Genomic DNA, 13,151 nt, shown 5'->3' on the forward strand with positions numbered 1-13,151 from the left:
GTATTACATAGCATAGGAATTTCCTCCACTGGAGATTTTCAGATAACTGAATCTGACACTCCAAATCAGAAGACACCAATCATTCAATCAACTTTACTAAGGGAACTTCAGAAATATTTTCCTGTCCCTGGCAGAAACAAAAATGAAGATTACACCCTTCAGTATGTACATCTATGAAGGCCAAGCGAGGCGTTAGAGTTGAGGATTTGACACAATTTGGATCGAAGTACTGCTATCTATCCAACCAATCTTTCTCTCCTTGGGATTTCCGTAGTTCGTTCCTGTGATTGGTTTTCTTTCTATGCCTAAGAAAGTGGAATGGAGGGAGTAATGCCTTGAGGTCATATTTATTATAATTATAGTCAATTTAGTTCGATTTTCAAGTTGCGGAGATGATATTCATTGTGTGACCTTTGCCCTGTAGGGAATGTCAACGGGCTTTATCTATGGAACACTTAGTTTATTCTTAGTACTTTCTCAGCAATCATTTTTGTTAAAAGGATCTGTACGCCTGCCATAGTCACAGTGCATATGGGTTTAGTATTGTTATGAGTGAGAGTTCATTCTCTTAACACGACACTCTTGCATTGCAATGGACTTGGCCTCGAATCAGATAGTATTCAATAATAATGCATATTTTATTGTGAGCATCCCACGATCCATTAAGTTATTTAGAAACTATCACTTACACTATGGTCATTCAGCCCTATCTTTGCAAACAAACATTTCCATATTTAATGAAATGTTTTTCAAGCATACATTCCCGTAGCAACACGCGGGGTATCATCTAGTTTTTCCAATAAAAACGTTCGCCTTCATAATCCCACAAGGTCATAGATGCTTGCAGACCAACTATAGATTTTGGGGCATGATCAGATGGCTTGGCCCAAGTGTCTAATCGCTAGCGCTAGGAAAAAGTCAAGGATCTGCCGCATCTCGCACGCATCCAATCATCGCAAGGATGTGATTTGAACCCACGACCTCCTCCTTCAAAGTATGCCGCAGTAGCCCACTGTTGATAAAGGTCCCGATTTCAATGGAGTTGTAATGTAAAGTTGAATCACTTATTTCACGGTGGAGAGTTTGTATCGGCTGCACATCAGACACTACATGTCGTGTGCACATCAATTTCGAACAAGTATTGCCTTATTACAGAAGCGCCAACTTGAATTGTTACTTTTGAGATACCATGATAAAAGCTATAAATTTCCGCAGCAACCATCTAGTTTTTCACAAAAGTTGAGATCTCAAACCTCGTCATCTCATCACACAAAGTTATATCCTCCTCCTAAATTTCATCAACAATGCTGGGCAGCGCTCGTGTCGTGCCGGCCGGTCGCCGTCCAGTCAAAACACAATAGTCAAAAGTACCAGCCACGGCCAGTTGCAGCATCCACCTCCGCCCTCGCTTGGGCGGCGTACCTCCTCCCGGGCGGCAGTGGTAACGACGAGGCCGATGAGATCGACGCCGACCGCCGCATCCCCAGCCCTCCGCCGTCCGACCTGAAGCTGCCTCCAGACGAGCTGGAGCTGGAGCTGAAGCTGGACGCGGACCCGAGGCCGGCGCCTTTCTTGCTGCCTTTCCTCCGGAGCATAGGCAGAGCGAAGCACCCAAACGCCGCCGTATCTGGCTCAGGCGCGGCGCTGCCGTACTCCTTCGCCGCTGGCCGAGGCGCGGCGTCGATGAAGGCGGTGGGCGGCGCTCGGCGGTGACCGCCGGCATACGCGTAGGACCGGCGCCGGGAAGGTGACACCGACGCCGAGCGCGCGGAGGTGACGCGAGGCGACGAAGCCGCCGAGTGGTGGTAATACGGCGACGGCGACGACGCCATGGAGGGAGGCGGCGTCAGCGTCAGCTTGGGCGCCACCTTGGCGGGCGATGCCGCCGCCGCGGCGCTCGCGCTCCTCGTGTGCTTCGGCGTCCCAGGGCAGACCTCCCACTTGAACGGTATCGAGCCCGCCCTCCTGCACGAGTCATCTTCCATTGCTGCCATCTTTTCGTTTTGAAATGAAATCCTCTCTCTCCAGACCTTCTCTCGCCCTATCTCCCTCTTCCTCGTCACGCTCCTGAATTTATAGAGGTCGTGGGTGGCGATGATTCAGGAGTGATTCGAGGGGGAGATGGACTGGTTCGAGATAGTGGGAAGCTATCTCTACTTTTTTAGTGTGCATGCGTTGAGTTTCTTCGGCGGTTTGGCACTAAGTGGTAGGCTAACCGAAGAATCGCATTGGGCCACCATGTTACCTCTGACTTCTCGCCTCAGCACGAGACAAGTTCAGCTGACGACCGGCGCATTGATCAGTTAGGGGAATGTCGTTTTCAGGTTTGACGGCCGGTGCAGAGGCCAGACGATGCGCGCACGTCGATCGGAGCTAACTCTGCCCGCCGATTGGGTTGGCGGCTTCATCGTGGTTTGTGTGCGGCCGGCGGCGTGACTGGAATGGAGAAAGATAAGTGTATGATTTCTGATGTTGATGGCACAATTGAACTGGCATTTGAAGTTATGAGCTCTGAGAGGACGTGTGCGGAAGAGAAGACTGCTGTTTTTTGAAGAAAAAAAATGCAGATCTATTATATATAGGTTCAACCAAAGTATAAAGCACATCAAATCAAACATAATAAAAATTACATGGAGGTCCCCGGACCACCGAACCACCACTGAGAACGAGCCGCCGATATGTCGCTGTCATCACTCCCCTATCGGAGCCGGTTTGACCTTGTCGATGATAGTTAGGATAACTTTGTGCACGTGCTCTTAAGGACCAGCGTCCTGGAGCTGTAGCCGTCGCCGTTAAACCCTTGAATATATCAAAATTAACTCGCACCAAATGTCACCGTCACACACCCGCGACGAGAAACCCAAACCTAAGGAGACGGCAGGAATCCACGCCGGAGCTCTATTTTTGTGAGGACACACAAATTCTTAAATTTCGAGAAAGCCTTCACAACGAGAATCCACGCATTTGTATGTATGGATGTATGCACATTCGTGTACGACATTTTCTGGGTACTTGGGTTGACATACGATATTTTTGTGAGGACACGCCGTTTCTCTGGCATACACGAACGGAATGTGGATGTAGAGAATTCAAAATGGCCCGGGCTCATCTCCTCTCTGCGAACAGTAAATTCAAAAAAATAGTAAATAATTTTTTTAAAACTCTGAAAGTTTTACACACAAAAGTTGAGAGAATATTCTAGGTACGAGGCGTTGAGACATTTGAGGAGCTCGTGTAAAAAAACAATCTATACAGTACACTTTTTGAAATTAGCAAGCCAAATTTGTTATTTGTGGTCACGAGCTACTCAAATATCGCCAGTTCTGTGGGTGTTGCTTTCTCTGAAGAACCCCATTGATGCGCCAGTGGGGACAAGCGTGGCCAATTGCGATTTGCGACTCTCGTTTTTTTAACCTAAGTGTGATTCTTGTTGTGAAGGCTTTCTCGAAAGCAACTAATCAAAGAGTGCTAGTTCGGGAGCCTCCTGAGGGTCACTTGAAGTGGGTTGAGAGCGCGCCATTGCCACCACATGTTGCGCTCTGGAGGCTCTCTCTAATTTTTATTTTTTTTCGCATGCGTTTTTGGCATTTTACATGTTTTTTTGTATTTTTTGACTTTTCAGTTTTTCACCGGTCTTATTTAGTTTTTGGATAAAAACAAATTTACATGAAAAAACGCGCTTTTTTCTTTTTCTTCCGTGAGAGGCACGGCCGTGCCTCTTGAAAAAAATGTGTTTTTTCTTTCGCGAGAGACACGGGTTTGCTTCTGCAAGAGACGAGGCAAAATGAAAAAAAATCGTCTCTTTTCCCTTTCGCAAGAGGCACGGATTTGATTTCATGAGAGGCACGGCCGTGCTTTTCGAAAACGGAAAAAAGTGTGTTTTGTCTTTTTTTCACGGGAGGTATGGATTTGCTTATACAAGAGGTACGGGTTTGCTTTCTCGAGAGGCACGGCCGTGTCTCTCGAAAACAGAAAAAAAACATGTTTTCTTTTTTTTTCCGCAAGAGCCACGGGTTTGCTTCCGCAAAGGCATGGTCACTCCTATTTTGGAAAAGGAATAAAAAACGTGTCCTCTCGGTGTGGTTTTTTCTTCCGGTTTCTTGGTCTGATTTCTTCATGAAAAAAATCGTCAAAACCTGTCAACATGGGATCTAGTTTTGAAGATCTCGATGTGAGGAATCAAATGGTGAAATTGATTCGAGATTTACACGCACGCTTTAAGAGATAAAACGTTTTGAATATGCGGCCATCTCATTCCGTCCGTTTTGATGGGTAAGCGCACCGCTTCTCTTCATCTCTATCTCTGACGAAATGGCCGCATATTTTTGTCTCTCCTATCCATGCGTTGAATCTCATCTGACCATGCAGAGCGCTCCGTACTACAGTTCTTGCAACTGAGCACCTGTTTCGAAAAGGTATACCGCAACAAATGGGGTGATGCGGAGACCACGGGCTGCTCTCTCCGTTGCAGCCGTCGGCGGTCTTGCAAGTTTTCGCAACAACAGTCTTGTTGCAGGAATACATAGAAGAAGTTTGAGATGTTCGGTCTATTGCAACGAAAGTTTTACAACAAGAGTCTTGTTAAAAAAAATAGAGAAGTTTTGCATCAAGAGTCTTGTTGCAGAAAAATAGAGAAGAAAAAGTTTTGCAATAGGGGTCTTATTGCGGTAAATTAAATAAGAGAATATTTTGCAACAAAGGTCTTGTTATAGAAAATTAAAGAAGAGATTTTTGTAACATGACTCTTGTTGCAGAAAGTTAGAGAAGAAGAGGTTTCGCAACAAGAGTATTGTTGCATGAAATTACACAACAAAAACGAACGGCTCGCCTCGTACAATCGGACGGCTCGCGAGGCGGTGGATCTTTCTAAAAGATCCGCCTTCGCCTCGTACAATCGGACGGCTCGCGAGGCGGTGGATCTTTCTAAAAGATCCGCCGGCCGATGCATAGCACGGCTTTTAATTTAATGCTATTTGAGGTTTTATCATTTATGCCATCGGTTGTGTTCCACTACTCAGTTTTGCCATTAGGAATTTCAACTGCTCAAAAATGCCATCGCTTCATTAGACACATGCTCAAAATGCCACTCGACATCATTATTGTGATCTCAAATCTCTTTTGCCATGTTATAATGACATAAATACCTATGAATCAACATGCCAGCTCGGAAAGTGCTATTCTGAGCTCAAGCTCAGATGCACTGCATATCTCAGTCGTTCACTGGCACCAAGATTCACAACGTCTCCTGTATAGTCATATGTATTCTGAATAGTATATCCCACCTATTTCCTGGCAAGGACCCACCTATCTACCACACATAATGCCACCATCGCCATCCCACCCTGACGGGCTCAGACGGGGGTGCAAGTTATGGGCCACGGCTCAGCCTGTACACCTATTTTAATACCCCTCCAGTGACACAGTGATCTCGGTGGTTGGATGGGCTGCTGATGTGACTAGACATGGAGCGAATAAAAAAATTTAGCTGGTGCAGATAAAGTAGATTAACAGGAATTGTAGTATGAGAGGGACAAGGTGGAAAGTTGGAAAATAAAAAACACATGTGAAGTGATTTGAAGGGCCTACTGGTACAAGGGTGCTAATTAATTGTGAAGGCACAGTGATGATGATAGGGAGCGGTCGTATTTTATTAGTAGAACCCATGATTACAGCAGTGCACAGACACAAAAATACGATAATGGCTGATGACCAAAGGAATAGCGAGTACTTTCAGAATTTGGGACAACACTGACACCTGAATCAAACTAAGCATTACTTCATGGCTGAACCAAAAGTAGACAATGATATATACTGAAAGGAATAACTGAAGAAAGACTGAACCATAACACAAAAGAGAACATGTCGAAAAGACAGTTTAAGCATCATCTCAAGCTGTAATACAAGCTCTGAAATAAAAATGCTATTATCACTGAACATTTCTAAAAAAAGAGGATCAATGAAATTGAGAAACATTCCTTGTCCGTGTAAAACTAGATAGAAGAACACTGATTGTCTATCTAGAATAAATATATATCACAACCATTTGAACTGCATTTTAAGAGCTAAGAAGCACAACCATGTAAGCTGCAGTTTGAGAGCTGAAGAAAAAAATGTGGTTGTACTGAAGAAAAACAAAAAGTGCTCAGCTACAACACTGATTGTTGTATTATGTGAGCTACAGATTTCAAATCTAAGAACAAAAGTCTGTAGGAGTGATCCGACTACTCACCACAGAAACCTCATATAAGAACATCGATCCAAAAATTCCCTCACCAAATTATACTTAAAATCAGGGGGGCATCCATTCAAATATATTATTCAAATTGCATATGTAATCAGGGTAGTAGTTCTAATACAATTCTCAGGAGGGAACTTAAATGTATATGCTATCTGTAGTAAACCAAGCATTGCAATGCAGAGAATCAAACCAAGCATTACTTCAAGGCTATAAGGAGAATCAAATCAACAACCACCATCATGGCTGAGAACCACCAATGTACGCCCGTCCTGCAAAGCAAAGTTGTTTCTTAGTAAATATTCAAACTGCATTCCAAAAAAGACATTTTAGAAGTTGTGTTTAAATGTATGAACTTTTTTCAGTGCGTCTAACCTTCGATGTTTGCCTGCCAGCGACGGCAATCCTCATTCGCACTTTTATCAACCTGAACATCTGCATGTACAATTGACAGATCAAGTAAATCAGTGACAACATATTTCACATTTGTGGTAGTATACTTTGTTTACTATCATACCTCTATGGCCACCCTCCACGGGGCTTGTTTCTCGACCTGCCGGTTCGACCTCCTGAGCAAGGTTTTGGTTTGCTGTCGCATTGGCGATCTCAGTTTTCTTCCCGCGGACCATCATTTTTATCATACATTTCTTGATACATTTTCATGACATCTGGATCTTGCAGCTCTTGCTCCCTCAACTTTCTGTCTGTCTCAGACAACTTAGCGTGCTCAGGATCATCAGACCATTCTTTCATATCAACTTCATCATTGCTTTCATCGTCAGAGATGTCAATAACCCCGTGAACCAAACCCGTCGTCGCACTCGCAGCCGGTGCACGGGATGCTATCTCCATCTCATCTGCAAAAGCATACACACAAAAGTAAGCACACAATTATAAGTTGCTTCTGCATCCAGGAATCAGTAAGCATTTTTAGATCAAAGTTTTTTCCTGTACTCACATTCCGCATCCAGCTCTGCTTCAAGTTGCCGAGCAAGTTGATCATCTAGATGCACGTCATCTATCCGCTCCACCCTGCACACAACCACATCACCAGGCCCTGCACATCACCATCTCCAACACCTTCTTGTTTTACCAATGGGATGCTTGTGCGTGCCCTAACATCATATGATGCCGCCTGAGAGGCATGTACATGCGTCGCATTGATCTCCTCCAGAACAACATCCATTAAACCAGCATCAGCTACCAGAAACAAGCCCCAAGATGTGTTACCATATATGATCATCCATTCACATTTTGCAAAAACAAAATAGTCTAATTGCAAACCATTCTTCTGAAGATGGACCTACTATCTTACCTGGGCAATTGTTATCTTCGTCTTGCACAAGTGGTACAACCTTGTTCACGTCCGCGTCTTCCTTGACCACACTGTCAGTGCTAGAGGCTGGTGTTTGTACTGCTCGCCCCCTTCAAGTTTGAAAGAGATTATTCTTAGCAAGGCATCAACATTTGTCATCGGTAAGCTCATAAAAAATTCTCAACCTGAGAGGGATTACAAATGATTTGTGTCAACCAGACTGATTCTCTGCTCATCTAATTGCAGTTCAAACTACTAACTCACATGAAGCCTAATTAGATTAAAACATCAAGTCCTCACACTAATTCATATCGATTACTGCCACACCAAGAATTCAACCAACAATGCACGGCCACAAACAGCGTGGAAATACGTTTATTGAAATTCTTCATAGCACAGATCAAATTTTAAATTCAGCTCCCCTCACCTTTTTATTCCAATCAGGAGCCTGGGGATTTATCTTTCCTATGGAGAGCTCAGAAGTCGGAGGCGAGTTGTCCTTCTCACTGTTGCCGCTTGAGCCACGTTGCAGATTCGCCCATCTCCGCTCGTCGCCGCCGGTGCAGACGCCACGCAAATCCGCACATCGCCGCTCACACCCTCCAGCAACGGCACCACCACCGTTCGCCTGTTACCGTCCGCCGGCAAACCTTCCGGCAGCAGACTCTCTCCTACCTCCTCACTCAGCATGGATCTATGGCAGAGAAAGCAAATAAACCTCAATCCCCTGTGCTCCACTCTACAAATCACACGCAAAATTGGGGGGAAATCGCTCTCATACCTACGGATTGGATGCATGAGGAACTCCATTAAGCGTCGGTCGCCCGTTCTCCCACTTCCTCCCTCTCTACCTCGTCACCTAAAATGGATGCCGCGTTGGGGAAGAAGAGTCTGGATCTGCAGTCGTTTCGAGGCTGTCGCTCTTTTTTTTTTAGGATGGCTGTCGCTCTTGACGGAAACCATCTTATCCGAGCCATGGAACACACGTACAACAACGAACCTGGGTCAAGCAGCTGGCCCACTCTTAGCACATACGTATTTTGGCACAGTGCGCAATTACCAGCGCTTCAAAACCAACCGTATTAGGAATTGGCCCAGATCCCCATGCGCTAGCGAAGGCACAAGATATCGAGCGTATATGTGCTCGCGACCATATACTCTGCATCCATGCCAGCTCTCCCTTTATCTTACTACAATAAAGTGTGAGGCCCACTTGTTCCCAACAGCGTTCTTATTTTCCTGTATGATTATTCGCTTGGTTACTCCTGACAAGTGGGGTCACACTTATCATTGTGAGATAGATAGACCTGACATGTGGGTCTAGGCTTATTTTTGTTATATAACATGATCAACTGGTTTGACGTGAAAATAACAATGTCTAATGGCATTTTTGAGCAAACATCTAACGAAGTGATGGCATTTTTGAGCAAACATCTAACGAAGTGATGGCATTTTTGAGATATCGAATGGCATTTTGAGCAAACATCTCATGAATTAATAGCATTTTTGAGTAGTTGTAATTTCTAATGGCAAAACTGAGTAGTGAGACACAACCAGTGGCATAAATGATACAAACCTCAATAGCATTAAATTAAGGGCCGTGCTACGCGTCGGCCGACGGATCTTTTAGAAAGATCCACCGCCTCGCGAGCCATCCGATTGTACGAGGCGAGTCGTCCGTTTTTGTTGTGTAATTTCCTGCAACAATACTCTACCGTACACACACACCCTCATATATACGTACACGCACTCATCTTTATGAATGCACACTTTGAGAGACTGAGCCGGCATATCATCTTTAGATTAATGAAGTAACCACATGCGTTTTCGTAGTCGACGGGAACGTCTCCTCCGACTGAATGAACAATACCAAAAAGTCTGAAATAAATCTAGAAAAATGTGAGCACTAATGTCAAGTCTAAGACATAAACCCGGATGGATTGGTTCCACCAGAAAAAGCCAAACCATCTGAGTTAGACTCAGTTCATGGAATAATGCTACATCTATGGATAGTTTTTTGAGATAGATCTTTTTTAGGAGGAGAGGTTAATAACCACGAATGAGTTGAACTTCCTAACCGTGCCTATAGGTCTAGCAATTTCGGTGGTAGCGTCTTGTAAGTTGTGTATGTCACATGTTAGTTTTTCTTTAATTTCAGTTGTTCTAGGCAAGAAGTGCAAATGTATGTTTAGGGATTCATGTCCAACTTTTGTTAGAATTGCATTTCGTTGTGAGTGCAAATTAGATTTTGGTAGTGTATGAGTAAAAAGGGTTGTTTTTGACTGGTAAAATGGCAAGGGCCCTAAGATGTGGCGCTCGATCGGGGTGGGGAGGGTGCATTGAACGAGTCAGTCTTCTGGCTTCACCAGTGGTAAAATTTATTGTGCATCCTCTCCGGTCCTGTGGTCGGCTAGCGCCTTGAACATTGTGTACATATCATATTAGCTTTTATTTAATTTTAGTTTTTCTGGGTAAAAAGCGCAAATGTATGTTTCAGGATTCATGTCCAACTTTTCTTAAAATATCATTTCGTTTTGGGTGCAAATTAGATTTTAGCAGTGTCTGAGTAGAAAGGTTGTCCTTGACGGGTAAAGTGGTAAGAACCTTAATATGTGCCAAACGATCAAGGAGAAGCCCCCCCCAAACGTTTGGGTTTCCCTAGGAAAAACACCACCATTAAACGTTTTGCTGGACATGTCCTTTTCAGGCCTCCAGGCCTAACATTATTTTTTTGAGGGAAACAACAGGACTTTGTTGCGTATTTTTATTGATTTTTTAAAATAAAGTACAAAGAATTCCATGCCTGATTACCATTTTCTTTGTATACAAAAAGTAAAAGAATATATAAAAAAGATTCATCATGATGTATGTAAAATAAAGCTGTATAAAAAATTGCCAACTTATACAGAAACAGTTTTGCCATGATCTAGATTATGAAAAATGACATGCTACTTTATAAAACTACCATTTCTCTAATTTATAGATTTACAATGAGTATGATCAAAACAAACAAAAAATGTGTGATCTAAAAAAACTAAATTACCATGCTAAACTTAAAAAAATTGTCATCCTCTAGAAAAAATGTTTTATTTGGATAAGCCCCAATTAGATTCTACATTTTTTCCAAAAACATACAAAAAAATCATACACAGGGATTGCCATGGCAATAAAAAGGAAAAAATGCCATGCCATAAAAAGTAAAATGCCATGTTATTAACTATTAAAATGCCATGCTCCCAACAATAAAACTGTCATGTTATTTTTAACAAAATGACGTGCTTCTAATAATAAAAGTACCAATCTCTTATTAATTAAAATGACAAGTTCTTGATTATTAAACTGACATCATCTAAAAAATAAAAATTGCCATGTTCTTGACTATTAAAATGCATTTTGCTCTTAATAATATAAAATTATGATCCTCTTATTAATAAAAAAATGCCATTTACTCACTATTAATAAAAATCCATGTTATTAATTATTAAAATGCCATGCTCTTAATAATAAAAATGCCATGCTTTCAAATAAAAAATTCTTAGTTTTAGTAGAAAAAGTAATTGTCATGCGACTTATATTAAAAATGCACATGGCAAGTTTAGAAGAAAAACAATCCTCTAAAAAATAAGGATTTTTTTGAAGGAAATATGCCCTAGAGGCAATAATAAAGTTGTTATTTATATTTTCTTATATCATAATAAATGTTTATTATTCATGCTAGAATTGTATTAACCGAAAACTTAGCACATGTGTGAATACATAGACAAAACAGAGTGTCCCTAGTATGCCTCTACTTGACTAGCTCGTTAATCAAAGATGGTTAAGTTTCCTGACCATAGACATGTGTTATCATTTGATAAACGGGATCACATCATTAGAGAATGATGTGATGGACAAGACCCATCCGTTAGCTTAGTATAATGATCGTTAAGTTTTATTTCTATTGCTTTCTTCACGACGTATACATATTCCTCTGACTATGAGATTATGCAACTCCCGAATACCGGAGGAACACCTTGTGTGCTATCAAATGTCACAACATAACTGGGTGATTATAAAGATGCTCTACAGGTGTCTCCAAAGGTGTTTGTTGGGTTGGCATAGATCAAGATTAGGATTTGTCACTCCGAGTATTGGAGAGGTATCTCTGGGCCCTCTCGGTAATGCACATCACTATAAGCCTTGCAAGCAATATGACTAATGAGTTAGTTATGGGATGATGCATTACGGAACGAGTAAAGAGACTTGCCGGTAACGAGATTGAACTAGGTATGATGATACCGACGACCGAATCTCGGGCAAGTATCATACCGATGACAAAGGGAATAACGTATGTTGTTGTTGCGGTTTGACCGATAAAGATCTCCGCAGAATATGTAGGAACAAATATGAGCATCCAGGTTCCGTTGTTGGTTATTGACCGGAGATGTGTCTCGGTCATGTCTACATAGTTTTTGAACCCGTAGGGTCCGCGCGCTTAACGTTCGATGATGATTTGTATTGTGAGTTATGTGTTTTGGTGACCGAAGTTTGTTCGGAGTCCCGGATGAGATCACGAACATGACGAGGAGTCTCGAAATGATCGAGAGGTAAAGATTGATATATTTGAAGGTGGTATTCGGACATCGGAATGGTTTCGAGTGGTTCGAGTATTTTACTCGAGTACCGAGGGGTTACCGGAACCCCCCGGGGGAAGTCATGGGCCTCATGGGCCATGGGAGAGAGAGGGGACAGCCCACAAGGGGTGGATCCCCCCCATGGGAGTCCGAATTGGACTAGGGGAGGGGGCGGCTCCCCCCTTTCCCTCTCCCTCTCCTTCCCTTTCCTCTCCGATGAGAAAGGAAAAAGGGGGGACCAAATCCTACTAGGAGTGGAGTCCTAGTAGGACTCCCCCCATGGCGCGCCCCTCTTGGCCGGCCGCCTCCTCCCCTCCTCCTTTATATACGGGGGCAGGGGCACCCCAAAGCACAACAGTTGTTCTCTTAGCCGTGTGTGGTGCCCCCCTCCACAATTTACTCCTTCGGTCATAGCGTCGTAGTGCTTACGCGAAGCCCTGCGCGGATCACATCACCATCACCGTCACCACATTGTCGTGCTGACGATACTCTCCCTCGACCCTTTGCTGGATGAAGAGTTCGAGGGACGTCATTGAGTTGAACGTGTGCTGAACTCGGAGGTGTCGTACGTTCGGTACTATATCGGTTGGATCGGAAGACGTTCGACTACATCAACCACGTTAACCTAGCGCTTCCGCTTTCGGTCTACGAGGGTACGTGGACACACTCTCACCCTCTCGTTGTTATGCATCTCCTAGATAGATATTGCGTGATCGTAGGAAAATTTTTGAAATTGCACGCTACGTTCCCCAGCAGTGGCATCCGAGCCAGGTCTATGCGTAGATGATATGCACGAGTGGAACACAAACAGTTGTGGGCGATAATAGTCATATTGCTTACCACCAACTTCTTATTTTGATTCGGCGATATTGTTGGATGAAGCGGCCCGAACCAACCTTACATGACCATGTTCATGAGACCGGTTCCACCGACAGAAATGCAACTTGTTTTGCATAAAGGTGGCTGGCAGGTGTCTATTTCTCCAACT

General features: G+C 43.4%; 1 protein-coding gene and 1 long non-coding RNA gene across 5 annotated transcripts; both read right to left on the reverse strand.

Moving 5' to 3' along the window:
• Nucleotides 1-962: 962 nt before the first annotated feature.
• Nucleotides 963-2,181, reverse strand: LOC125553581. Its single transcript, XM_048717349.1, has one exon. The coding sequence runs from the start codon at nt 1,992-1,994 to the stop codon at nt 1,362-1,364; it is 633 nt and encodes a 210-aa protein (XP_048573306.1). The 5' UTR covers nt 1,995-2,181; the 3' UTR covers nt 963-1,361.
• Nucleotides 2,182-6,280: 4,099 nt separating this feature from the next.
• On the reverse strand, nt 6,281-8,553 carry LOC125550747. 4 transcript variants are annotated; one of them, XR_007301824.1, is made up of 7 exons: nt 8,332-8,553; nt 7,978-8,244; nt 7,551-7,735; nt 7,194-7,435; nt 6,753-7,092; nt 6,611-6,670; nt 6,281-6,507 (listed from the first exon to the last, which is right to left on the reverse strand). It is a non-coding gene; the product is annotated as an uncharacterized LOC125550747 (long non-coding RNA). The 4 variants fall into 4 exon arrangements; XR_007301821.1 differs by having other exon boundaries at nt 7,551-7,660; nt 8,332-8,552; XR_007301820.1 differs by having other exon boundaries at nt 7,194-7,660.
• Between the last annotated feature and the right edge of the window lie 4,598 nt (nt 8,554-13,151).

The sequence above is a fragment of the Triticum urartu genome, chromosome 4 (assembly GCF_003073215.2).
Source record: "Triticum urartu cultivar G1812 chromosome 4, Tu2.1, whole genome shotgun sequence".
NCBI classification, from domain to species: domain Eukaryota; kingdom Viridiplantae; phylum Streptophyta; class Magnoliopsida; order Poales; family Poaceae; genus Triticum; species Triticum urartu.

Coding starts and splice junctions, on each gene's coding strand:
- LOC125553581 (XM_048717349.1), bottom strand. CDS start 1,994: ATGGCAGCAATGGAAGATGACTCGTGCAGGAGGGCGGGCTCGATACCG.